Source organism: Pseudophryne corroboree, chromosome 6, assembly GCF_028390025.1.
Source record: "Pseudophryne corroboree isolate aPseCor3 chromosome 6, aPseCor3.hap2, whole genome shotgun sequence".
NCBI classification, from domain to species: Eukaryota; Metazoa; Chordata; class Amphibia; order Anura; family Myobatrachidae; genus Pseudophryne; species Pseudophryne corroboree.
This window is the reverse complement of record NC_086449.1, coordinates 346981775-347007706: the sequence shown is the minus strand read 5'-3', so window position 1 is coordinate 347007706 and position 25932 is coordinate 346981775. Positions and strand designations below refer to the sequence as shown.

The 25932-nt window shown below is 45.6% G+C and overlaps 1 protein-coding gene across 9 annotated transcripts in view; it reads left to right on the top strand.

Moving 5' to 3' along the window:
• Window positions 1-25932, top strand: part of HERC1 (HECT and RLD domain containing E3 ubiquitin protein ligase family member 1) — a 475564-nt gene that overhangs the window by 250728 nt on the left and 198904 nt on the right. For 8 of the 9 annotated variants that reach the window (XM_063926542.1, XM_063926546.1, XM_063926545.1 and 5 more), the window contains 6 exons: window positions 8737-8847; window positions 9133-9309; window positions 15866-16105; window positions 16413-16496; window positions 16822-17333; window positions 25036-25787. In XM_063926542.1, the coding sequence (XP_063782612.1) occupies window positions 8737-8847; window positions 9133-9309; window positions 15866-16105; window positions 16413-16496; window positions 16822-17333; window positions 25036-25787 (1876 nt within the window). The remainder of the gene's footprint in view (window positions 1-8736; window positions 8848-9132; window positions 9310-15865; window positions 16106-16412; window positions 16497-16821; window positions 17334-25035; window positions 25788-25932) is intronic. The other variant, XM_063926547.1, reaches the window with a different exon arrangement.

Sequence of the window (25932 nt, the reverse complement as noted above, 5' to 3'; positions counted from 1 at the left end):
TATGTCTGTGGTGGTGGTGGTTTTTGTGTGTTTGTTTTTTTTCTTTGTTTTTGTTTTTTCTCTTCTTTCTTCCTCTCCCTCATTCTTGGTAAAAGCCCTGGATAGGATATATGTGCCGTTCAGCCTTCTTCAATAATGCTAGGGGAGTTTCAGTCCTTATTAAAAAATTAGTAAGGTTTGATCTGGAATCCAGTCTTGTAGATCTAAGGGGAAGGTTTGTTTTTTTTAAGAGCTAAGATCAATCAAAAGTTAATGCATTTATTAGCAATATATATTCCCCCTCCATATAATAATGAAGTACTGTGGCAAGCTGCATTATTTATTAACCAATCATCAGATACTCTAGTAATAAGTATTGGGTATTATAATAAGTCATGGATAATGGTTTGGATAAGTTGTCGGGAAAGCCTACCATGGGTACACTGAGCTCCTTTTAAAACACCATTTGCAAGACTTGTAGAAGAACTAGGCTGGATAGATATTTGGCAGGTACGTAATCCTACAGCCGCTAAATATTCATGTCAATCTGCAATTTACCATACTTTATCTCGTATAGACTTGGCCCTAGTCTCTACAGGTCTTGGTCCAATGGTTAGTGAACTTGGGTATTTGTCTGGGGATATATCCGACCACTCCCCTGTGTATTTAAACATAGAGTTAGCAAATAATAATGGGGCATCATTTTGGAAGTTAAATCCATATTGGATGACTCAGTTGGGGGAAGGATTGGATCTGGTGGTGGAGTCGGAGCGTTTTAAAGAGGAGAATTCATCCCATCATAATCCTGCTTTCTCTAACGTCCTAAGTGGATGCTGGGGACTCCGTCAGGACCATGGGGTTTAGCGGCTCCGCAGGAGACAGGGCACAATAATAAAAGCTTTAGGATCAGGTGGTGTGCACTGGCTCCTCCCCCTATGACCCTCCTCCAAGCCTCAGTTAGATTTTTGTGCCCGGCCGAGAAGGGTGCAATCTAGGTGGCTCTCCTGAGCTGCTTAGAATAAAAGTTTAAGTTAGGTTTTTTTCTTTCAGTGAGACCTGCTGGCAACAGGCTCACTGCTACGAGGGACTTAGGGGAGAGAAGTAAACTCACCTGCGTGCAGGATGGATTTGCTTCTTAGGCTACTGGACACCATTAGCTCCAGAGGGAGTCGGAACACAGGTCTCACCCTGGGGTTCGTCCCGGAGCCGTGCCGCCGACCCCCCTTGCAGATGCCGAAGTTGAAGAGGTCCAGAAACAGGCGGCAGAAGACTTTCAGTCTTCATAAGGTAGCGCACAGCACTGCAGCTGTGCGCCATTGTTGTCAGCACACTTCACCAACAGTCACCAACTGTCACTGAGGGTGCAGGGCGCTGGGGGGGGCGCCCTGGGCAGCAATGTATAATACCTTTTTATGGCTAAAATACATCACATATAGCCCTTGAGGCTATATGGATGTATTTAACCCCTGCCAGATCTCACAAACTCCGGGAGAAGAGCCCGCCGAAAAGGGGGCGGGGCCTATTCTCCTCAGCACACGGCGCCATTTTCCTGCTCAGCTCTGCTGTGAGGAAGGCTCCCAGGCTCTCCCCTGCACTGCACTACAGAAACAGGGTTAAAACAGAGAGGGGGGGCACTTATTTGGCGATATGATTACATATATAAAAATGCTATAAGGGAAAACACTTTATAAGGGGTTGTCCCTGTATAATTATAGCGTTTTTGGTGTGTGCTGGCAAACTCTCCCTCTGTCTCCCCAAAGGGCTAGTGGGGTCCTGTCCTCTATCAGAGCATTCCCTGTGTGTGTGCTGTGTGTCGGTACGTGTGTGTCGACATGTAGGAGGACGATGTTGGTGAGGAGGCGGAGCAAATTGCCTGTATTGGTGATGTCACTCTCTAGGGAGTCGACACCGGAATGGGTGGCTTATTTAGGAATTACGTGATAATGTCAACACGATGCAAGGTCGGTTGACGACATGAGACGGCCGGCAAACAAATTAGTACCTGTCCAGGCGTCTCAGACACCGTCAGGGGCTTGTAAAAACGCCCATTTACCTCAGTTGGTCGACACAGACACAGACACGGACACTGACTTCAGTGTCGACGGTGAAGAAACAAACGTATTTTCCTTTAGGGCCACACGTTACATGTTAAGGGCAATGAAGGAGGTGTTATATATTTCTGATACTACAAGTACCACAAATAAGGGTATTATGTAGGGTGGGAATAATCTACTTGTAGTTTTTCCTGAATCAGATAAATTAAAGTGTGTGATGATACGTGGGTTTCCTCCGATAGAAAATGATTGGAGGTATACCCTTTCCCGCCAGAAGTGAGGGCGAGTTGGGAAACACACCTTAGGGTGGATAAGGCGCTCACACGCTTATAAAAACAAGTGGCGTTACCGTCTCCAGATACGGCCGCCCTCAAGGAGCCAGCTGATAGGAAGCTGAAAAATATCCTAAAAAGTATATACACACATACTGGTGTTATACTACGACCAGCAATCGCCTCAGCCTGGATGTGCAGCGCTGGGGGGGCTTGGTCGGATTTCCTGACTGAAAATATTGATACCCTTGACAGGAACAATATTTTATTGACTATAGAGCATTTTAAGGATGCATTTCTATATATGCGAGATGCGCAGAGGGATATTTGCATTCTGGCATCAAGAGTAGATGTGATGTCCATATCTGCCAGACGATGTTTATAGACACGACAGTGGTCAGGTGATGCAGATTCCAGACGGCACATGGAAGTATTGCCGTATAAAGGGGCGGTCCATCGGACCTGGTGGCCATGGCAACAGCTGGAAAATCCACTTTTGTTACCCCAAGTCACATCTCAGCAGAAAAGGACACAGTCTTTTCAGTCTCAGTCCTTTCGTACCCATAAAGGCAGGCGGGCAAAAGGCCAGTCATATCTGCCCAGGGTTAGAGGAAAGGGAAGAAGACTGCAGCAGGCAGCCCATTCCCAGGAACAGAAGTCCTCCACAGCTTCTGCCAAGTCCGCAGCATGACGCTGGGGCCATACAAGCGGACTCAGGTGCGGTGGGGGGTCATCTCAAGAGTTTCAGCACGCAGTGGGCTCACTCGCAAGTGGACTCCTGGATCCTACACGTAGTATCCCAGGTGTACATTGGAAATTCGAGACGTCTTCCCCTCACAAGTTCCTGAAGTCTGCGTTACCAACGTCTCCCTCCGACAGGGAGGCAGTATTGGGAAAAAATTCACAGGCTGTATTCCCAGCAGGTGATAATCAAAGTACCCCTCCTACAACAAGGGAAGGGGTATTATTCCACACTATATTGTGGTACTGAAGCCAAACGGCTCGGTGAGATCTAAAAGATTTGAACAATTACATACAAGGGTTCAAATCAAGATGGAGTCACTCAGAGCAGTGATAGCGAACCAGGACGATATGGTGTCACTGGATATCAGGGACGCTTACCTACATGTCCAAATTTTGCCCTTCTCACCAAGGGTATCTCAGGTTCGTGGTACAGAACTGTCACTATCAGTTCAGACGCTGCCGTTTGGATTGTCCACGGCACCCCGGGTCTTTACCATGGTAATGGCCGAAATGATGATTCTTCCTAAAAGAAATATGGACGCTTTCCTGATAAGGGCAAGGTCCAGAGAACAGTTGGCGGTCGGAGTAGCACTATCTCAAGTAGTTCTACGACAGCACGAGTGGATTCTAAATATTCCAAAATCGCAGCTTTTTCCGACGACACGTCTAATGTTCCTAGGAATGATTCTGGACACAGTCCAGAAAAGGATGTTTTCTCCCGGAGAAGAAGGCCAGGGAGTTATCCGAGCTAGTCAGGAACCTCCTAAAACCAGGAAAAGTATCAGTGCATCATTGCACAAGGGTCCTGTGAAAAATGGTGGTTTCTTACAAAGCGATCCCATTCGGTAGATTTCACGCAAGAACCTTTCAGTGGAATCTGCTGGGAAAATGGTCCGGATCGCATCTTCAGATGCATTAGCGGATAACCCTGTCTCCAAGGACAAGGGTGTTTTCTTCTGCGGTGGCTGCAGAGTGCTCATCTATGAAAGGGCCGCAGATTCGACATTCAGGACTGGGTCCTGGTGACCACGGATGCCAGCCTGAGTGGCTGGGGAGCAGTCACACAAGGAAAAAAATTTCCAGGGAGTGTGATCAAGTCTGGAGACTTCTCTCCACATAAATATACTGGAGCTAAGGGCAATTTACAAGGCTCTAAGCTTAGCAAGACCTCTGCTTCAAGGTCAGCCGGTATTGATCCAGTGGGACAACATCACGGCAGTCACCCACGTAAACAGACAGGGCGGCACATGAAGCAGGAGGGAAATGGCAGAAACTGCAAGGATTCTTCGCTGGGCGAAAAATCATGTGATAACACTCTCAGCAGTGTTAATTCCGGGAGTGGAAAACTGGGAAGCAGACTTCCTCAGCAGGCATAACCTCCACCCGGGAGAGTGGGGACTTCAGCGGGAAGTCTTCCACATGATTGTAAACCGTTGGGAAAAACCAAAGGTGGACATGATGGCGTCCCGCCTGAACAAAAAACTAGACAGATATTGCGCCAGGTCAAGGGACCCTCAGGCAATAGCGGTGGACGCTCTGGTAACACTGTGGGTGTACCAGTCAGGGTATGTGTTCCCTCCTATGCATCTCATACAAAAAGTACTGAGAATCATAAGAAGGAGATGAGTAAGAACGATACTCGTGATTCCGGATGGGTCAAGAAGGACTTGGTACCCGGAACTTCAAGAGATGCTCACGGAAGAACCGTGGCCTCTACCTTTAAGAGAGGACCTGCTCCAGCAGGGGCCTTGTCTGTTCCAAGACTTACCGCGGCTGCGTTTGACGACATGGCAGTTGAACGCCGGATCCTGAAAGGGCATTCCAGATGAAGTCATCCCTACCCTGGTCGAAGCCAGGAAGGATGTAACCGAAAAACATTTTCACCGCATTTGGCGAAAATATGTTGCGTGGTGTGAGGCCAAGAAGGTCCCTACAGAGGAATTCCAACTGGGTCGTTTCCTACATTTCCTGAAAACAGGACTGTCTATGGGCCTAAAATTAGGGTCCATTAAGGTTCAAATTTCGACCCTGTCGAATTTCTTCCAGAAAGAACTGGCTTCAGTGCCTGAAGTTCAGACGTTTGTAAAAGGGGTACTGCATATACAGCCTCCTTTTGTGCCCCCAGTGGCACCTTGGGATCTCAATGTTGTTTTGAGTTTCCTAAAGTCACATTGGTTTGATCCACTCACCACTGTGGAATTAAAATATTTCACATGGAAGGTGAAGATTCTATTAGCCCTGGCTTCAGCCAGGCGTGTGTCAGAATGGGCGGCTTTATCATATAAAAGCCCTTACTTAATTTTTCATTCTGACAGGGCAGAATTGAGGACTCGTCCTCAATTTCTCCTTAAGGTGTTTTCTGTTTTTCACATGAACCAACCTATTGTGGTACCTGCGGCTACTAGGGACTTGGAGGACTCCAAGTTACTTGACGTTGTCAGGGCCCTGAAAATATATGTTTCCAGGACGACTGGAGTCAGAAAATCTGACTCGCTGTTTAGCCTGTATGCACCCAACAAGATGGGTGTTCCTGCTTCTAAGCAGACGATTGCTCGCTGGATTTGTAGTACAATTCAGCTTGCACATTCTGTGGCAGGCTTGCCACAGCCAAAATCAGTAAAAGCCCATTCCACAAGGAAGTGGGCTCATCTTGGGCGGCTGCCCGAGGGGTCTCGGCTTTACAACTTTGCCGAGCTGCTACTTGGTCAGGGGCACACCCTGACTGAGGAGGACCTGGAGTTCTCTCATTCGGTGCTGCAGAGTCATCCGCACTCTCCCGCCCGTTTGGGAGCTTTGGTATAATCCCCATGGTCCTGACGGAGTCCCCAGCATCCACTTAGGACGTTAGAGAAAATAAGAATTTACTTACCGATAATTCTATTTCTCGTAGTCCGTAGTGGATGCTGGGCGCCCATCCCAAGTGCGGATTGTCTGCAATACTTGTACATAGTTATTGTTACAAAAATCGGGTTATTCTTGTTGTGAGCCATCTTTTCAGAGGCTCCTTCGTTGTTATCATACTGTTAACTGGGTTCAGATCACAGGTTGTACGGTGTGATTGGTGTGGCTGGTATGAGTCTTACCCGGGATTCAATATCCTTCCTTATTATGCACGCTCGTCCGGGCACAGTATCCTAACTGAGGCTTGGAGGAGGGTCATAGGGGGAGGAGCCAGTGCACACCACCTGATCCTAAAGCTTTTATTATTGTGCCCTGTCTCCTGCGGAGCCGCTAAACCCCATGGTCCTGACGGAGTCCCCAGCATCCACTACGGACTACGAGAAATAGAATTATCGGTAAGTAAATTCTTATTATTAAACATGATGCCTTGAAGCATATATGCGTGGAACTTTTATTCAAAAATTGTCTAGAATTAAGATGGGAAGTAGGAAGGAGGAAAATCAGTTGGAGGAAAAATGTAAAAAATTGGAGATTAAATATGTAGCTTCGGCTCTGCCAAGTATTAGGGAGGAATGGTTGGATGCGCTAAAATTATAAAGCTTGGTCACAAGAGGCGGATGTCATTAGTGTACGCTTTATTAAACGATAGTTTCATCAGAAGTATTGGATATCCTTAAAATGAAATGGGAAAGCAACCTGGGTCGGATCACTTACCATAAAAAAAGTCACTTATTATAAAGTGTGAGAGTGGTCACAGGAAAATGCACATAACGTGAATATGATTATAGCTACATTTTAAATATGTTTTGAATATATATTAGATAGTGTTATGTACACCATTTCTGAACACTAATCTACAATTATGTACACATTAAGTTGGTTGGTATATATGTGTGGTATGTGGCTGCACAAAGTTAATAAATATTTAGTATATTGACAAATACATAGTCTATAAATTTAATGGGAGTGGTATGAGTTAAGTGTTAGCTCATCCCAACGCAACCGTAGTTATACACTAATAGGAATATGAGGGGTTAAGGTGGGTTAGAATTCAAGAAGAAGGTAACAAACTTCCGAAATAGAAGTAGGAAGGGTAATGCCTTAACCCTTTCAGTGGTATGCCAGAAATGTCAGTGCTGTCTAACCTGGAAGATTTATGGGCATGCTACTGACTGGTTCCCTATGGGCAGCAATGCAGCGTGACGGCGCCCGGGAATCAGCATAAGCAATTACGGAGTTAAGCCCGCCCCCAGACTCCTATTGGCCGGGTGGGGTGTGTGCTTAACAGTGTAATGACGTATGCTGATTCCCGGGTGCCGCTATGCTGCCGGGAATCAGTGCAGATGCGGGCGATCCCTGCCTGCTCACCACCCCACTTGCTAACACCATCACCCCCCGCTCACCCCCTCGCTTGCACTTAACCCCTGCATCCCAGGAATAAAATACACACCATGCTAGGTGTGTTTTTTTTTAAGCTAAAAACCAACTGTATTAGGGGTTTTTTGTTTTTTTTTGCATCAGCACTGATGCTGGAGATGCAATCGCCCCTCTGCACTCCTCCCCCCTGTACTTTAACCCCTGCACTCCCAAATTGTAAAATCTCACCATGGGAGGTGTGTCCTTTTATGTAAAACCTGCCACTGAATGGGTTAATGCACTCTTAAACTAGAATTATATCTATATCTGGAACGGCAATCGGGGAGGGGGGGAGGAGTATGCTGAAGATAGAGAACTTTTATGTAAAGTATGCTGAGCAGGCTATGTGTAATTATATGGAATTGTTTTAAATATAATATGAATATTAATGTATGGGCATATGTATGTATAATTTGTTTGTTGCATATAATGGAAAATTTAATAAAGAATGACTTCATTAAAAAAGAGAAACACTGAAAGCGCTGTCTGCCATGATTTAAGTGTGGCCATCATTTCAATAAGGCAGCAAGTAAAAAATAAAATAAAATGGTTTTGAACTATTGACATATACTGTAGGGGAGATAACTGACAAACCTTGTTTTGTTTTTTATTTTTAAATGGTCAAGCAACCAGAAAATTTGTAATTGGACCACTTTGTATGGATTGACCCATACTCGTGACTATATGGTTTCCTTATGACAAGATCCAGAGTGCGGGTCCCTATCACTTTATGTATAAATGTGTTTTCCTTTATTGATATGACTCAGGTCATTTTACATTTTAAGGGGTAGCTGCAGTTTAGCGAGTTTGGAGCTTTGTCAGACTGGGGCATGAATGCAGCAGTAGAGACCCATGTCAGCCACCATTCCTTGGTCCTGCTCCACCAAGTAACTGAACCACTAATAGAGTAACAATATGTAATTCAAGTGCACAGTCTGGAACTTGACACATTAGAGAGGAGGGGTCCCTCAGACCGTGGGGCTCACATGGGATTCCAATTGTCCCCCGGTGGGCCAGTTTGACCCTGTATGGGGGTCAACTTTACAATTTTGATAACCTTTCCTGACCGTATCTGAGTTGAAATGCTTTTATTTACCTATTGTGAACATAGCTTTAGGTAGCATTGTTACTCCTGAATGCTTTAAACAGAAATGTTCATTGCAATGAAATATACTAGGACTATAAGTAAATATTAATAGATAATAAAGGACAAAGCATATTTAGCTGTGTGCTGTATAATTCATTCAAAGTTTATGTGGTTACTGAAATATAGTTGGTCTTATTACATGCAATTATTGTATGGCATATTGTAAAAAATGCTACACATGGGAAACTGGGGAAAAATGAACTTTCCATTTATAATCATGCAGGTGGTGGAGCGACTCTTCTCTCTCCTCTCAGACTGCATGTGGGAGACTCCCATTGCTCAGGCTAAACATTCCCATCAAGTGAAGGAGAAAGAGCAGGAAACAAAGCTACAGGTAATCCATGCTGGGAGATATGAATCATTTTATACCTTGTTCCAAAATCATATAATACAGCAGCACGGCTGAATACATATATGATTCCTTAACAATTTCACTTCCACACAGGTGCAAATAAAATTAATCTGTACCCAGAAGGTACTTTTGTGCTATGCAGTTTAATCCACACGTCTCTGGATAAATTAGAGGTAGTTTCTTTAAGAGAGCAGGTGCTGGCTTAAATCCATGGCACAGAACCGTAATCTGTAAATTGTCTAGTTAATGCTTTCTCTAACCCCACAGAAGCAGGGTGAGCTGGAGGAAGAAGAGGAAGATTTACCCATACAAGAAGTGTCTTTTGATCCAGAAAAAGCTCAGTGTTGCCTTGTTGAAAATGGACAAATTCTAACTCATGGGAGTGGTGGCAAAGGCTATGGCCTGGCATCAACAGGAGTAACATCAGGTTGCTATCAGTGGAAGGTAAATAAATAGCTTAAAGTTGTTACAGCTGTCTTTTTTTTTTCTCTATCGTCCTAGTGGATGCTGGGGTTCTTGAAAGGACCATGGGGAATAGCGGCTCCGCAGGAGACAGGGCACAAAAAGTAAAGCTTTAGGATCAGGTGGTGTGCACTGGCTCCTCCCCCTATGACCCTCCTCCAAGCCTCAGTTAGATTTTTGTGCCCGGCCGAGAAGGGTGCAATCTAGGTGGCTCTCCTAAAGAGCTGCTTAGAAAAGTTTAGCTTAGGTTTTTTATTTTACAGTGAGTCCTGCTGGCAACAGGATCACTGCAACGAGGGACTTAGGGGAGAAGAAGTGAACTCACCTGCGTGCAGGATGGATTGGCTTCTTTGGCTACTGGACATTAGCTCCAGAGGGACGATCACAGGTACAGCCTGGATGGTCACCGGAGCCTCGCCGCCGGCCCCCTTGCAGATGCTGAAACAAGAAGAAGGTCCAGAATCGGCGGCATGAAGACTCCTCAGTCTTCTTAAGGTAGCGCACAGCACTGCAGCTGTGCGCCATTTCCTCTCAGCACACTTCACACGGCAGTCACTGAGGGTGCAGGGCGCTGGGAGGGGGGCCCCCTGGGAGGCAATGAAAACCTATTTTTGGCTAAAAATACCTCGCATATAGCCTCCGGGGGCTATATGGAGATATTTAACCCCTGCCAGAATCCGTTAAGAGCGGGAGACGAGGCCGCCGAAAAAGGGGCGGGGCCTATCTCCTCAGCACACAGCGCCATTTTCCCTCACAGAAAGGCTGGAGGGAAGGCTCCCAGGCTCTCCCCTGCACTGCACTACAGAAACAGGGTTAAAACAGAGAGGGGGGGCACTAATTTGGCGTTAGAAATATATAAAAAAGATGCTATAAGGGAAAACACTTATATAAGGTTGTCCCTATATAATTATAGCGTTTTTGGTGTGTGCTGGCAAACTCTCCCTCTGTCTCTCCAAAGGGCTAGTAGGTCCTGTCCTCTATCAGAGCATTCCCTGTGTGTGTGCTGTGTGTCGGTACGTGTGTGTCGACATGTATGAGGACGATGTTGGTGAGGAGGCGGAGCAATTGCCTGTAATGGTGATGTCACTCTCTAGGGAGTCGACACCGGAATGGATGGCTTATTTAGGGAATTACGTGATAATGTCAACACGCGCCAAGGTCGGTTGACGACATGAGACGGCCGACAAACAATTAGTACCGGTCCAGACGTCTCAAAAACACCGTCAGGGGTTTTAAAACGCCCGTTTACTTTAGTCGGTCGACACAGACACAGACAGGGACTCTGAATCCAGTGTCGACGGTGAATAAACAAACGTATTCCTTATTAGGGCCACACGTTAAGGGCAATGAAGGAGGTGTTACATATTTCTGATACTACAAGTACCACAAAAGAGGGTATTATGTGGGATGTGAAAAAACTACCGTAGTTTTTCCTGAATCAGATAAATTAAATGAAGTGTGTGATGATGCGTGGGTTCCCCCCGATAGAAAATATGGGCGGTATACCCTTTCCCGCCAGAAGTTAGGGCGCGTTGGGAAACACCCCTTAGGGTGGATAAGGCGCTCACACGCTTATCAGAACAAGTGGCGGTACCGTCTATAGATAGGGCCGTCCTCAAGGAGCCAGCTGACAGGAGGCTGGAAAAATATCATAAAAAGTATATACACACATACTGGTGTTATACTGCGACCAGCGATCGCCTCAGCCTGGATGTGCAGAGCTGGGGTGGCTTGGTCGGATTCCCTGACTAAAAATATTGATACCCTTGACAGGGACAGTATTTTATTGACTATAGAGCATTTAAAGGATGCATTTCTATATATGCGAGATGCACAGAGGGATATTTGCACTCTGGCATCAAGAGTAAGTGCGATGTCCATATCTGCCAGAAGATGTTTATGGACACGACAGTGGTCAGGTGATGCAGATTCCAAACGGCACAAAGGTGTATTGCCGTAAAAAGGAAGAGGAGTTATCGGTCCATCGGACCTGGTGGCCACGGCAACTGCTGGAAAATCCACCGTTTTTACCCTAAGTCACATCTCTGCAGAAAAAGACACCGTCTTTTCAGCTTCAGTCCTTTCGTCCCTATAAGAGTCATATCTGCCCAGGGATAGAGGAAAGGGAAGAAGACTGCAGCAGGCAGCCCATTCCCAGGAACAGAAGCGTTCCACCGCTTCTGACAAGCTCTCAGCATGACGCTGAGACCGTACAGGACCCCTGGATCCTACAAGTAGTATCCCAGGGGTACAGATTGGAATGTCGAGACGTTTCCCCTGCGCAGGCTCCTGAAGTCTGCTTTACCAAGGTCTCCCTCCGACAAGGAGGCAGTATGGGAAACAATTCACGAGCTGTATTCCCAGCAGGTGATAATTAAATTACCCCTCCTACAACAAGAAAAGGGGTATTATTCCACACTATATTGTGGTACTGAAGCCAGAAGGCTAGGTGAGACCTATTCTAACTCTAAAAAAATTTGAACACTTACAAAGGTTCAAATCAAGATGGAGTCACTCAGAGCAGTGATAACGAACCGGGAAGAAGGGGACTATCTGGTGTCCCGAGACATCAGGGATGCTTACCTCCATGTCCCAAATTTGCCCTTATCACTAAGGGTACCTCAGGTTCGTGGTACAGAACTGTCACTATCAGTTTCAGACGCTGCCGTTTGGATTGTCCACGGCACCCCGGGTCTTTACCAAGGTAATGGCCGAAATGATGGTTCTTCTTCGAAGAAAAGGCGTCTTAATTATCCCTTACTTGGACGATCTCCTGATAAGGGCAAAGTCCAGGGAACAGTTGGAGGTCGGAGTAGCACTATCTCGGATACTGTTACAACAGCAGGGGTGGATTCTAAATATTCCAAAATCGCAGCTGATCCCGACAACAAGTCTCCTGTGCTTAGGGATGATTCTGGACACAGTCCAGAAAAAGGTGTTTCTCCCGGAAGAGAAAGCCAGGGAGTTATCCGAGCTAGTCAGGAACCTCCTAAAATCAGTGCATCATTGCACAAGGGCCATGGTAAAAAAATGGTGACTTCCTTCGAAGCAATTCCAGTCGGCAGATTTCATGCAAGAACTTTTCAGTGGGATCTGCTGGACAAATGGTCCGGATCGCATCTTCAGATGCATCAGCGGATAACCCTATATCCAAGGACAAGGGTGTCTCTCCTGTGGTGGTTACAGAGTGCTCATCTTCTAGAGGGCCGCAGATTCGGCATTCAGTTTTGGATGTTGGTGACCACGGAGGCCAGCCCGAGAGGCTGGGGAGCAGTCACACAAGGAAAAAATTTCCAGGGAGTGTGATCAAGTCTGGAGACTTTTCTCCACATAAATATAGCTAAGGGTAAATTTATAATGCTCTAAGCTTAGCAAGACCTCTGCTTCAAGGTCAGCCGGTATTGATCCAGTGGGATAAAACATCACGGCAGTCGCCCACGTAAATAGACAGGGCGGCACAAGAAGCAGGAGGGCAGTGGCAAAAACTGCAAGGACTTTTCGCTGGGCGGAAAATCATGTGATAGCACTGTCAGCAGTGTTTCATTCCGGGAATGGAAACTGGGAAGCAGACTTCCTCAGTAGGCACGACCTCCACCCGGCAGAGTGGAAACTTCATGGGGAAGTTTTCCACATAATTGTAAACCGTTGGGAATTACCAAAGGTGGACATGATGGCGTCCCGTCTGAACAAAAAACGGGACAGGTATTGCGCCAGGTTAAGAGACCCTCAGGCAATAGCTGTGGACGTTCTGGTAACACCGTGGGTGTACCAGTCGGTGTATGTGTTCCATCCTCTGCTCTTCATACCTAAGGTACTGAGAATTATAAGACGTAGAGGAGTAAGAACTATACTCATGGCTCCGGATTGGCCAAGAAGGACTTGGTACCCGGAACTTCAAGAGATGCTTACAGAGGACTTATGGCCTCTGCCGCTAAGAAGGGACTTGTTTCAGCAAGTACCATGTCTGTTCCAAGACTTACCGCAGCTGCGTTTGACGGCATGGCGGTGGAACGCCGGATCCTAAGGGAAAAGGCATTCAGGAAGAGGTCATTCCTACCCTGGTCAAAGCCAGAAAGGAGGTGACCGCACAACATTATCACCACATGTGACGAAAATATGTTGCGTGGTGTGAGGCCAGGAAGGCCCCACGAAGAAATTTCAACTCGGTCGATTCCTGCATTTCCTGCAAACAGGAGTGTCTATGGGCCTCAAATTGGGGTCCATTAAGGTTCAAATTTCGGCCCTGTCGATTTTTCTTCCAGAAAGAATTGGCTTCAGTTCCTGAAGTCCAGAAGTTTGTCAAGGGAGTATTGCATATACAACCCCCTTTTGTGCCTCCAGTGGCACTGTGGGATCTCAACGTAGTTCTGGGATTCCTCAAAACACATTGGTTTAAAACCAGTCAAATCTGTGGATTTGAAGCATCTCACATGAAAAGTGAACATGCTCTTGGACCTGGCCTGGACCAGGCGAGTGTCAAATTGGTGGGTTTTTTTTTCTCAAAAAAAAAAAGCCCATATCTGTTTGTCCATTCGGACAGGGCAGAGCTGCGGACTCGTCCCCAGTTCTCTCCCTAAGGTGGTGTCAGTGTTTCACCTGAACCAGCTTATTGTGGTGTCTTGCGCCTACTAGGGACTTGGAGGACTCCAAGTTGCTAGATGTGGTCAGGGCCCTGAAAATATAGGTTCCAGGACGGCTGGAGTCAGGAAAACTGACTTGCTGTTATCCTGTATGCACCCAACAAACTGGGTGCTCTTGCTTTTAAGCAGACTTTTGCTAGTTGGATGTGTAATACAATTCAGCTTGCACATTCTGTGGCAGGCCTGCCACAGCCAAAATATGTAAATGCCCATTCCACAAGGAAGGTGGGCTCATCTTGGGCGGCTGCCCGAGGGGTCTCGGCTTTACAACTTTGCCGAGCGGCTATTTAGTCAGGGGCAAACACGTTTGTAAAATCCTACAAATTTGATACCCTGGCTAAGGAGGACCTGGAGTTCTCTCATTCGGTGCTGCAGAGTCATCCGCACTCTCCCGCCCGTTTGGGAGCTTTGGTATAATCCCCATGGTCCTTTCAGGAACCCCAGCATCCACTAGGACGATAGAGAAAATAAGAATTTACTTACCGATAATTCTATTTCTCGGAGTCCGTAGTGGATGCTGGGCGCCCATCCCAAGTGCGGATTATCTGCATTACTTGTACATAGTTACAAAAATCGGGTTATTATTGTTGTGAGCCATCTTTTCAGAGGCTCCGCTGTTATCATACTGTTAACTGGGTTCAGATCACAGGTTGTACAGTGTGATTGGTGTGGCTGGTATGAGTCTTACCCGGGATTCATAAATCCTTCCTTATTGTGTACGCTCGTCCGGGCACAGTATCCTAACTGAGGCTTGGAGGAGGGTCATAGGGGGAGGAGCCAGTGCACACCACCTGATCCTAAAGCTTTACTTTTTGTGCCCTGTCTCCTGCGGAGCCGCTATTCCCCATGGTCCTTTCAGGAACCCCAGCATCCACTACGGACTCCGAGAAATAGAATTATCGGTAAGTAAATTCTTATTTTTGGTGTCTTGTAGCTTTCCTTTCTAAAGGCCCGTACACACTGGTCGATATATCGGCCGTTCTCTTGAACGGCCGATACATCGCGGGACCGTCGGCCAGTGTGTACGGGCGATACGTCTGTGAACTCCGTCGTTCACAGACGTATCGCGTCGGCTGCGCAGCACAGCCGACGGGCAATATATCTAACGATATATTGGCGCGTCGCTGTGTGTGTACGGGGCGGTCGTCCGACCGCCCATACACATGCTGCGGCGGCCGGCGGTGATTGACAGGTGAACTGGGCGGGCGCCCGCCCAGTTCATGACGTCAGTCCCCCGACGGATCGGGCAGTGTGTATGCATAGCACACTGCCCGATCCGTACATAGATATATCTGCAGATCAATTGATCTGCAGATATATCTACTAGTGTGTACCCACCTTAAGGGATTTTAATAGACTGGTTTGAATGGATTTCTCTATAGTTAGTCATTTGCGTGTGATCCTTCTTTTCTTTATGCCTATTGGACTCTTTATCCTGAATCCTTTAGGACTTTTTATCCTGAATCTAAGCTGGAATAGACAGATTAACTGTACATTAGTAGTATATGCAGCAGGTTGTTAGCAGGAGTAACAAGGGTGTATTTTATGCCCTAAATTAGCGTAGAGATGTGTCTTAGTAGTAAATGCAAAAGTTGTATTCGTACAGAATCTATTAGTGTAATGACATGTTATATGCACCGGAGAATAGTGTTATGACATTATCATTAATAAATGCGAAAGTTGCGTATATCTTTAAAACATAATTTTATACAAATATCTACTTTACCCTGTAAAAATCAACTGGGAATCCTCTCTCCTGCTTACAGTAAGCCCAAATAAACAATGCAGATAGATGGATATTCATAGACTAGATATGTTGATGAAATGAGTCAGGAATAGTTGTTTTTTTCTTTTCTTTTATACGAATTATGATTTTGGGATTTCTTTTGAATCTGCAGTTTTACATTGTGAAAGAAAATCGGGGTAATGAGGGTACCTGTGTAGGTGTTTCCCGATGGCCAGTCCATGATTTCAACCACCGCACCACCTCAGACATGTGGCTGTACCGAGCATATAGTGGCAACCTGTATCACAATGGAGAACAGACTCTGACCTTGCCCAGCTTTACCCAGGGAGACTTTATAACATGTGTCCTTGATATGGAAGCTCGAACTGTGTCCTTTGGCAAGAATGGAGAGGTGAGATGATGATGTTCTGCAATATTGATGTAGGTGTTTTGAATGTTTTTGGGCATCTATCTGAAAGGGGCTCCTGGGAAAAGTGTGGCTCTATGGGAATCTGACGTGATGTTAACAGTAGTCCAATGAATGATCAAGGCAAAAGAGACACTAACATGTTAAGTTTTCTGTTACCCCTATCCACTCCAATCAAGCTACTGAAGGATCCTAAACCATCATTCATTAAAAATGTATTTATTTTGTTTTGGTTGGTTGTTTTACTCTGTGACTGTGTTCTATATCATTTTTAATCTTAATCTGTTGACAGGAGCCCAAATTGGCATTTGAAGATGTGGATGCAGCAGAATTATACCCATGTGTGATGTTTTACAGCAGCAATCCTGGGGAAAAGGTATAACCAGAAAATAATTATTTTAAAATAGAGAACGCTATTGCGCGATTCTCCGTGATGCACGGGACAGCTACACAAATTCAAACGACATACTTCTCCAAAATAGCAAGATTTTAGTGAGTCTTAAATTATAGGGTAAGGCATTGCTACTAAGCAATTAAGTTTTCATATAATAACAATATCTTAACAGACCAGTTTAAAAGGAAAAAAATAATTAAAAGCGCATGATGCACGGGACGTTATGCTGTAGAATCGCCCTATTACTTTAATACTGTGTCAGTTTAAAGTACATAGGAATTATAGCTTCGTGTTTTATGCTTTTTAGGTAAAGATCTGTGACATGCAAATGAGAGGCACTCCTAGAGATTTGTTACCTGGAGATCCTATATGTAGTCCTGTAGCCACTGTCCTGGCTGAATCAAGTGTGCAGCTTCTCCGAATACTTCATCATACCGAACGTTGGACCTATTGCATTAACAAAAAAATGGTGGAACGTTTGCAAAAGATCAAAGGTTGCTTGCGTGAAGCAGGAGGAAAACTGAAGAAAAGTCGCTCAGTCCAGAGTCGAGAAGAGCATGAAACCCGCGATGAAAAAGAGGAGGAGAAGAGTAAACATGGGAGACACGGATTGGCTGAGCTAGGCGAATCACAACTGAAGACTCTGTGTGTGGAAGTGTGGCCTGTTCTTGCTGTTATTGGAGGCGTGGACACAGGACTCAGGGTGGGTGGCAGATGTGTTCACAAGCAAACAGGCCGGCATGCCACTCTGTTGGGTGTGGTGAAGGAGGGCAGTACTTCTGCCAAAGTTCAGTGGGACGAGCCCGAGATCACAATCAGGTATGGGAATATCTGTGGGTGTCTGTTGTTGCTTTTACTGTACATGTCATCAATGTCTTTAAATTAAAAGCACATAAATCCCAGAATATCTACTTTAAAGAAAAAACAACTTGAATTTAGTTCCACATAGAATGTAAACCCATATGGAACAGCAATCAGCCTCACTTTTCTTTCTCCAGCCACAGTGAGTTAAGGCCTAGGGGTATTCTCGTACATAATAAGTTGATTTTGGACTGCAGTGGTAGGAGTTGGGTGGAGCGAGGGTGTACTTTCTCTAACGTCCTAAGTGGATGCTGGGGACTCCGTCAGGACCATGGGGAATAGCGGCTCCGCAGGAGACAGGGCACAAAAATAAAGCTTTAGGATTAGGTGGTGTGTACTGGCTCCTCCCCCTATGACCCTCCTCCAAGCCTCAGTTAGGTTTTTGTGCCCGTCCGAGCAGGGTGCAATCTAGGTGGCTCTCCTAAAGAGCTGCTTAGAAAAAGTTTTTAGGTTTTTTATTTTCAGTGAGTCCTGCTGGCAACAGGCTCACTGCATCGAGGGACTTAGGGGAGAGAATTTCAACTCACTTGCGTGCAGGATGGATTGGATTCTTAGGCTACTGGACACCATTAGCTCCAGAGGGAGTCGGAACACAGGTCTCACCCTGGGGTTCGTCCCGGAGCCGCGCCGCCGACCCCCCTTACAGATGCTGAAGATTGAAGGTCCGGAAACAGGCGGCAGAAGGCTCTTCAGTCTTCATGAAGGTAGCGCACAGCACTGCAGCTGTGCGCCATTGTTGTCACACACTTCACACCAAGCGGTCACGGAGGGTGCAGGGCGCTGCTGGGGGCGCCCTGGGCAGCAATATTTAATACCTTTATGGCAAAAGAATACATCACATATAGCCATTGAGGCTATATGTGTGTATTTAACCCATGCCAGATATCTAAAACTCCGGGAGAAAAGCCCGCCGAAATAGGGGGCGGGGCTTATTCTCCTCAGCACACAGCGCCATTTTCCTGCTCAGCTCCGCTGTGAGGAAGGCTCCCAGGACTCTCCCCTGCACTGCACTACAGAAACAGGGTAAAACAGAGAGGGGGGGCATTTTTTGGCGATATTTTGATATATTTAAGCTGCTATAAGGAACAACACTTATATAAGGTTGTTCCCATATATATTATAGCGCTTGGGTGTGTGCTGGCAAACTCTCCCTCTGTCTCCCCAAAGGGCTAGTGGGGTCCTGTCTTCGATAAGAGCATTCCCTGTGTGTCTGCTGTGTGTCGGTACGTGTGTGTCGACATGTATGAGGACGATGTTGGCGTGGAGGCAGAGCAATTGCCGATAATGGTGATGTCACCCCCCAGGGAGTCGACACCGGAATGGATGGCTTTGTTTATGGAATTACGTGATAATGTCAGCACATTACAAAAATCAGTTGACGACATGAGACGGCCGGCAAACCAGTTAGTACCTGCCCAGGCGTCTCAGACACCGTCAGGGGCTGTAAAGCGCCCTTTACCTCAGTCGGTCGACACAGACACAGACACTGAATCTAGTGTCGACGGTGATGAAACAAACGTATTTTCAAGTAGGGCCACACGTTATATGATCACGGCAATGAAGGAGGCTTTGCATATCTCTGATACTGCAAGTACCACAAAAAGGGGTATTATGTGGGGGGTGAAAAAACTACCTGTAGTTTTTCCTGAATCAGAGGAATTAAATGATGTATGTGATGAAACGTGGGTTAACCCAGATAGAAAAGTGCTAATTTCAAAAAAGTTATTAGCATTATACCCTTTCCCGCCAGAGGTTAGGGCGCGCTGGGAAACACCCCCTAGGGTGGATAAGGCGCTCACACGCTTATCAAAACAAGTGGCGTTACCGTCTCCTGATACGGCCGCCCTCAGGGATCCAGCTGATAGGAGACTGGAAACTACCCTAAAAAGTATATACACACATACTGGTGTTATACTGCGACCAGCCATCGCCTCAGCCTGGATGTGCAGTGCTGGGGTCGTCTGGTTGGATTCCCTGACTGAAAATATTGATACCCTGGATAGGGACAGTATTTTATTGACTATAGAGCAATTAAAGGATGCTTTCCTTTATATGCGAGATGCTCAGAGAGATATTTGCACTCTGGCATCGAGAGTAAATGCGATGTCCATATCTGCCAGAAGGAGTTTATGGACGCGACAGTGGTCAGGTGATGCGGATTCCAAACGACATATGGAAGTATTGCCGTATAAAGGGGAGGAATTATTTGGCGTCGGTCTATCGGATCTGGTGGCCACGGCAACTGCCGGAAAATCCACCTTTTTACCTCAGACCCCCTCCCAACAGAAAAAGACACCGTCTTTTCAGCCGCAGTCCTTTCGGTCCTATAAGAACAAGCGGACAAAAGGACAGTCATATCTGCCTCGGGGCAGAGGAAGGGGTAAGAGAGGGCAGCAAGCAGCCCCTGCCCAGGAACAGAAGCCCTCTCAGGGTTCTGCAAAGCCCTCAGCATGACGCTGGGGCCTTACAAGCGGACTCAGGAGCGGTGGGGGGTCGACTCAAGAATTTCAGCGCACAGTGGGCTTGCTCACAGGTGGACCCCTGGATCCTGCAGGTAGTATCTCAGGGTTACAGGTTGGAATTCGAGAAGTCTCCCCCTCGCAGGTTCCTAAAGTCTGCTTTGCCAACGTCTCCCTCAGACAGGGCGACGGTATTGGAAGCCATTCACAAGCTGTTTTCTCAGCAGGTGATAGTCAAGGTACCCCTCCTACAACAGGGAAAGGGGTATTACTCCACGCTATTTGTGGTACCGAAGCCGGACGGCTCGGTAAGACCTATTCTAAATCTGAAATCTTTGAACCTGTACATACAAAAATTCAAGTTCAAGATGGAGTCACTCAGAGCAGTGATAGCGAATCTGGAAGAAGGGGACTTTATGGTGTCCCTGGACATAAAGGATGCTTACCTGCATGTCCCAATTTGCCCTTCACATCAAGGGTACCTCAGGTTCGTGGTGCAAAACTGTCATTATCAGTTTCAGACGCTGCCGTTTGGATTGTCCACGGCACCTCGGGTCTTTACCAAGGTAATGGCCGAAATGATGATTCTTCTGCGAAGAAGAGGCGTATTAATTATCCCTTACTTGGACGATCTCCTGATAAGGGCAAGGTCCAGAGAACAGCTGGAGGACGGAGTAGCACTAACCCGACTAGTGCTGCAACAACACGGGTGGATTCTGAATTTTCCAAAATCTCAGTTGACCCCGACGACACGTCTGCTGTTCCTGGGAATGATTCTGGACACGGTTCAGAAAAAGGTGTTTCTTCCGGAGGAGAAAGCCAGGGAGTTATCCGAACTTGTCAGGAACCTCCTAAAACCAGGGAAAGTGTCTGTGCATCAATGCACAAGAGTCCTGGGAAAGATGGTGGCTTCTTACGATAGCACTGTCAGCAGTATTCATTCCGGGAGTGGACAACTGGGAAGCAGACTTCCTCAGCAGACACGATCTACACCCGGGAGAGTGGGGACTTCATCCAGAAGTCTTCCACATGATTGTGAACCGTTGGGAAAAACCAATGGTGGATATGATGGCGTCCCGCCTCAACAAAAAACTGGACAGGTATTGCGCCAGGTCAAGAGACCCTCAGGCAATAGCTGTGGACGCTCTGGTAACACCGTGGGTGTTCCAGTCAGTGTATGTGTTCCCTCCTCTGCCTCTCATACCAAAAGTACTGAGAATTATACGGCAAAAGGGAGTAAGAACGATACTAGTGGCTCCGGATTGGCCAAGAAGAACTTGGTACCCGGAACTTCAAGAGATGCTCACGGAGGATCCGTGGCCTCTACCTCTAAGACGGGACCTGCTTCAGCAGGGACCGTGTCTATTCCAAGACTTACCGCGGCTGCGTTTGACGGCATGGCGGTTGAACGCCGAATTCTAAGGGAAAAAAACATTCCGGAAGAGGTCATTCCTACACTGGTAAAAGCCAGGAAGGAGGTGACTGCACAACATTATCACCGCATTTGGAGAAAATATGTTGCGTGGTGTGAGGCCAGGAAGGCCCCCACGGAGGAATTTCAACTGGGTCGATTCCTACATTTCCTGCAAACAGGATTGTCTATGGGCCTCAAATTGGGGTCCATTAAGGTTCAAATTTCGGCCCTGTCGATTTTCTTCCAGAAAGAATTGGCTTCAGTTCCTGAAGTCCAGACTTTTGTAAAAGTAGTACTACATATACAGCCCCCGGTTGTGCCCCCAGTGGCACCGTGGGATCTTAATGTAGTCTTGGATTTTCTGAAATCCCATTGGTTTGAGCCGCTCAAATCGGTGGAGTTGAAGTATCTTACATGGAAAGTAACCATGCTACTGGCCCTGGCTTCAGCCAGAGTATCAGAATTGGCGGCTTTATCATATAAGAGCCCATATCTGATTTTCCATACGGACAGGGCAGAACTGCGGACGCGTCCTCATTTTCTGCCTAAGGTGGTGTCAGCGTTTCACCTGAACCAGCCTATTGTGGTGCCTGCGGCTACTAACGATTTGGAGGATTCCAAGTTGTTGGACGTGGTCCGGGCATTGAAAATATATATTTCAAGAACGGCGGGAGTCAGAAAGTCTGACTCACTGTTTATATTGTATGCACCCAACAAGATGGGTGCTCCTGCTTCTAAGCAGACGATTGCTCGTTGGATTTGTAGAACAATTCAACTTGCACATTCTGTGGCAGGCTTGCCACAACCTAAATCTGTCAAGGCCCATTCCACAAGGAAAGTGGGCTCATCCTGGGCGGCTGCCCGGGGGGTCTCGGCATTACAACTCTGCCGAGCTGCTACTTGGTCAGGGGCAAACACGTTTGCAAAATTCTACAAATTTGATACCCTGGCTGAGGAGGACCTTGAGTTCTCTCATTCGGTGCTGCAGAGTCATCCGCACTCTCCCGCCCGTTTGGGAGCTTTGGTATAATCCCCATGGTCCTGACGGAGTCCCCAGCATCCACTTAGGACGTTAGAGAAAATAAGAATTTACTTACCGATAATTCTATTTCTCGTAGTCCGTAGTGGATGCTGGGCGCCCATCCCAAGTGCGGATTGTCTGCAATACTTGTACATAGTTATTGTTACAAACAAATTCGGGTTGTTATTGTTGTGAGCCGTCTGTTCAGAGGCTCCTACGTTTGTCATACTGTTAACTGGGTTCAGATCACAAGTTATACGGTGTGATTGGTGTGGCTGGTATGAGTCTTACCAGGGATTCAATATCCTTCCTTATTGTGTACGCTCGTCCGGGCACAGTATCCTAACTGAGGCTTGGAGGAGGGTCATAGGGGGAGGAGCCAGTACACACCACCTAATCCTAAAGCTTTATTTTTGTGCCCTGTCTCCTGCGGAGCCGCTATTCCCCATGGTCCTGACGGAGTCCCCAGCATCCACTACGGACTACGAGAAATAGAATTATCGGTAAGTAAATTCTTATTTTGCACAGTATGAAGAAGACACAGGTGATATTATTAGTTTGACACCCCCCTCCTCTCTCTGTATCGCTAAAGAGTTTCATGGCACTAATGTGTTAGATATGTTGCCATGTTGGTTAAGGTGGAATGCTTCCCCCCTCTCAAGTGGGAGCTATCAATTTCAGAAATCAGTACATGCTACATCTTAAGAGTTTGATGGCTTCCTTTTCACAGGGTCATGACTTCAGCAATTAGGGGACTTATTTAGGGGGACTAATTTATAGTTGGGCATACAGTATTTGCATCTTTAACATATTTTGGAGAAGATATATGCAGAAAAAGCATATATGATGCCTGGTAAAAAGACAACGTAATCTGAGTTTTATGTATCTTGAGTTACAAGTCTGCATACTTATCACTGATATATAGTTGTAGCTTGACAATATTACAGTAGTAGAAAATGCTAAATTAAAATTATTTTATATATACATAATATAGTAGTCCAATGAAGAGTCACATAGATAAAAGAAAATAGTGTTTTGATTAATTTGTAAATGTGAAAGAAGCAATTCTATATGAAATCTATTTAAATACAATCTGTTATCTTCTTTAAAATCCAATGTGAATCTTATTTTTTGTAGTAGTCCAAATGGAAATGACAAGTTATGAGAATAAATACCCATAACTTATAATTTCAAATGGAAATTACTAATTGTACAAATAGCTGCTTCTTTACATAATATACCTATGATACTCGCAAATTTATTACTATCAACTGGAAAAGATGAATGCGCACACAGGCAATCAGAAGCCTCTAGATACTGCTGCATTTGGTCATTATCATAATCTTGTATCTTTGCACCAGCCATCTATTACCCACAAAAATATGCCTCTTGTATATAATTTTGTAATATTACCCATGAAATAGCAAATGTGAAGGCAAAAATAGCTTGAGAGAATATTGCTTTATGATGCCATTGGGCTTTATTTACGAAGCGGCTGCTTTTCTATGCCACCACTTCCTGTCCGGTTGCAGGTGAAAATTTAAAGGAGAACTCAGTCAACGTAAATCTCAGTGCCGCTTCGCAATTAAAGCCCACTGTATAATTTGAGATACCCAAATTGTATTATTTGTTTACACTTTTGTTTCTTGAGTCCCCATATTCTTTTTCTTTCTCTCCGTTGCTCTGTTTTCCTTTGACTGTTTTTCTTCTCTTTTTTGCCATCTTCGTTTTTACTTGTTACTCTCACTTCCTTCTTTCTTCTATTCCCCCTCTTCTCCCTCCTCCTTTTTCTTCTTTCCTTTGCTACTTTTTTCTTTTATTTTCTCCTTTCTTACTCTTTTTTTTTCACTCTTCTTTCTCCCTCCTTTTGTGTTATTTATTTATCTATTTCGTCTTTATATTTTTTTTACTCGTTTTCTTTAGTTCTTTATTGATTTATTTTCCTTTTTTCTTTCCTACTCTCTTTTTATTTCTAGCTCTATATAATTTCTTTCATTTTCTGTCTGCCTCGCTGTCATTATCTGTTTTTCTCTCTCCCCCTTGGTCTCTCTCTTCACTGGCGCTCGCTCTCTTTATTTCACTGGCACTGAGTGGTTCTCATTCTATCTCTATTGCTCGCTGGTTCCCGCACACTCTTCCTGTCTCGCTGGATGTTCTCGCTTTCTCCCTCTTCTTCACTGTCTGGTTCTCTGTCTCTCTCTCTCTCTCTCTCTCTCTCTCTCTCTCTCTCTCGCTGGCTGGTACTCACTCTCTCATGCTTTTTCTTTTGTGTCTCTTTTTCTCCATGCTGCAGTAAACATTAATTTTGTTGTGCATTTTGCTGTATTCAATATCTGCTAATGTTTATAAAAAAAAATACATTGGAGATATTTTGGGGTTACAAGTACATGTTTTGTAAATGTTCGAAGTAAGATAAATATTGAAATCACACATTTCAACAGATTTTTGATTATAACTCTATTCTTTAGAGACAATAACATACATTATGAATTGAATATTCAAACACTTGTACCAGCCCCAGTGTTCCCTGTGTAGTTGTCTTTTCTGTATGTTTATCTTTGTCTCTTTCAATATGCCATAGTGTGTCCTCTGCTACTGCTGTTTTTTCTGCCTGTTTGCTGTTTTTAACTTTCCAAAGTGTAAGCTCCCTGTATTTTCAGTGATCTGGCAACTATGACTTTATCAGAATTATTTCCTGAACTCTCCTCTTGTCTGTCCCTCACTTGCCTTTTCCTGTGTCCTTCTGATTTTTTTTCTCAACCAAAGCTTCCCAACTTTTTGGTCGCCTAGTGACACACCTCTCTACAACCTGGAGCCTTGTGATCCCCCTCCCTTCGATGTGGCTCGTTTCCGTGGGCTGACTGCCTCCACCCTGCTTGACCTTACCTACCTGACAGGCATTCATGAAGACCCAAGTAAAGCCAGTGCCAAGCGCCATGAAAAAAAACATCGCCATGAGTCAGAAGAGAAAGGGGATTCAGAGCACAGGGGTGATTGTGACACTACAGAGCGTGCAGCGGAGGAGAAATTCACCGGCAACATAGCTTCTAAATCAGAGAATGAATCCATTACACTTTTAGGAGATACCCCATCTATTGATCAGCAGCATCATCTTATCGACGGGAAACGTAAGAGTCATGAACACATCCCACGAAGCCATGATGTTGCTCAGTCTGAAATTAGGGCTATACAGTTATCTTACATAAACTTGGGAGCCATGAAATCTCTGGGAGCACTGCTGAGCTGCAGTAAGTATGCAGAGCTTCTGCTTATCCCAAAGGTGCTGGCCGAAAATGGACACAATTCAGATTGTGCCAGTTCTCCTGTTGTGCATGAGGATGTTGAAATGAGGGCTGCCCTGCAATTTCTTATGCGTCACATGGTGAAGAGAGCAGTTATGCGGTCACCAATAAAGAGAGCTTTGGGATTGGCTGACTTGGAGAGAGCACAAGCCATGATTTACAAGCTGGTAGTCAATGGGCTGCTGGAAGAGCAGTTTGGTGGCAGAATAAGACCAGGTATGAACTGTGTAAAGCGTCATATAGAGTTGCTGGCCTCGAGCCTTATTCCCCAAGCTATAAGTGCTTTGCGGTTTTCCTTGTGTATATACTGATGTTTGCATATAATTTGGAAAAAAAATAAATTGTACAATTAAGAGATTTT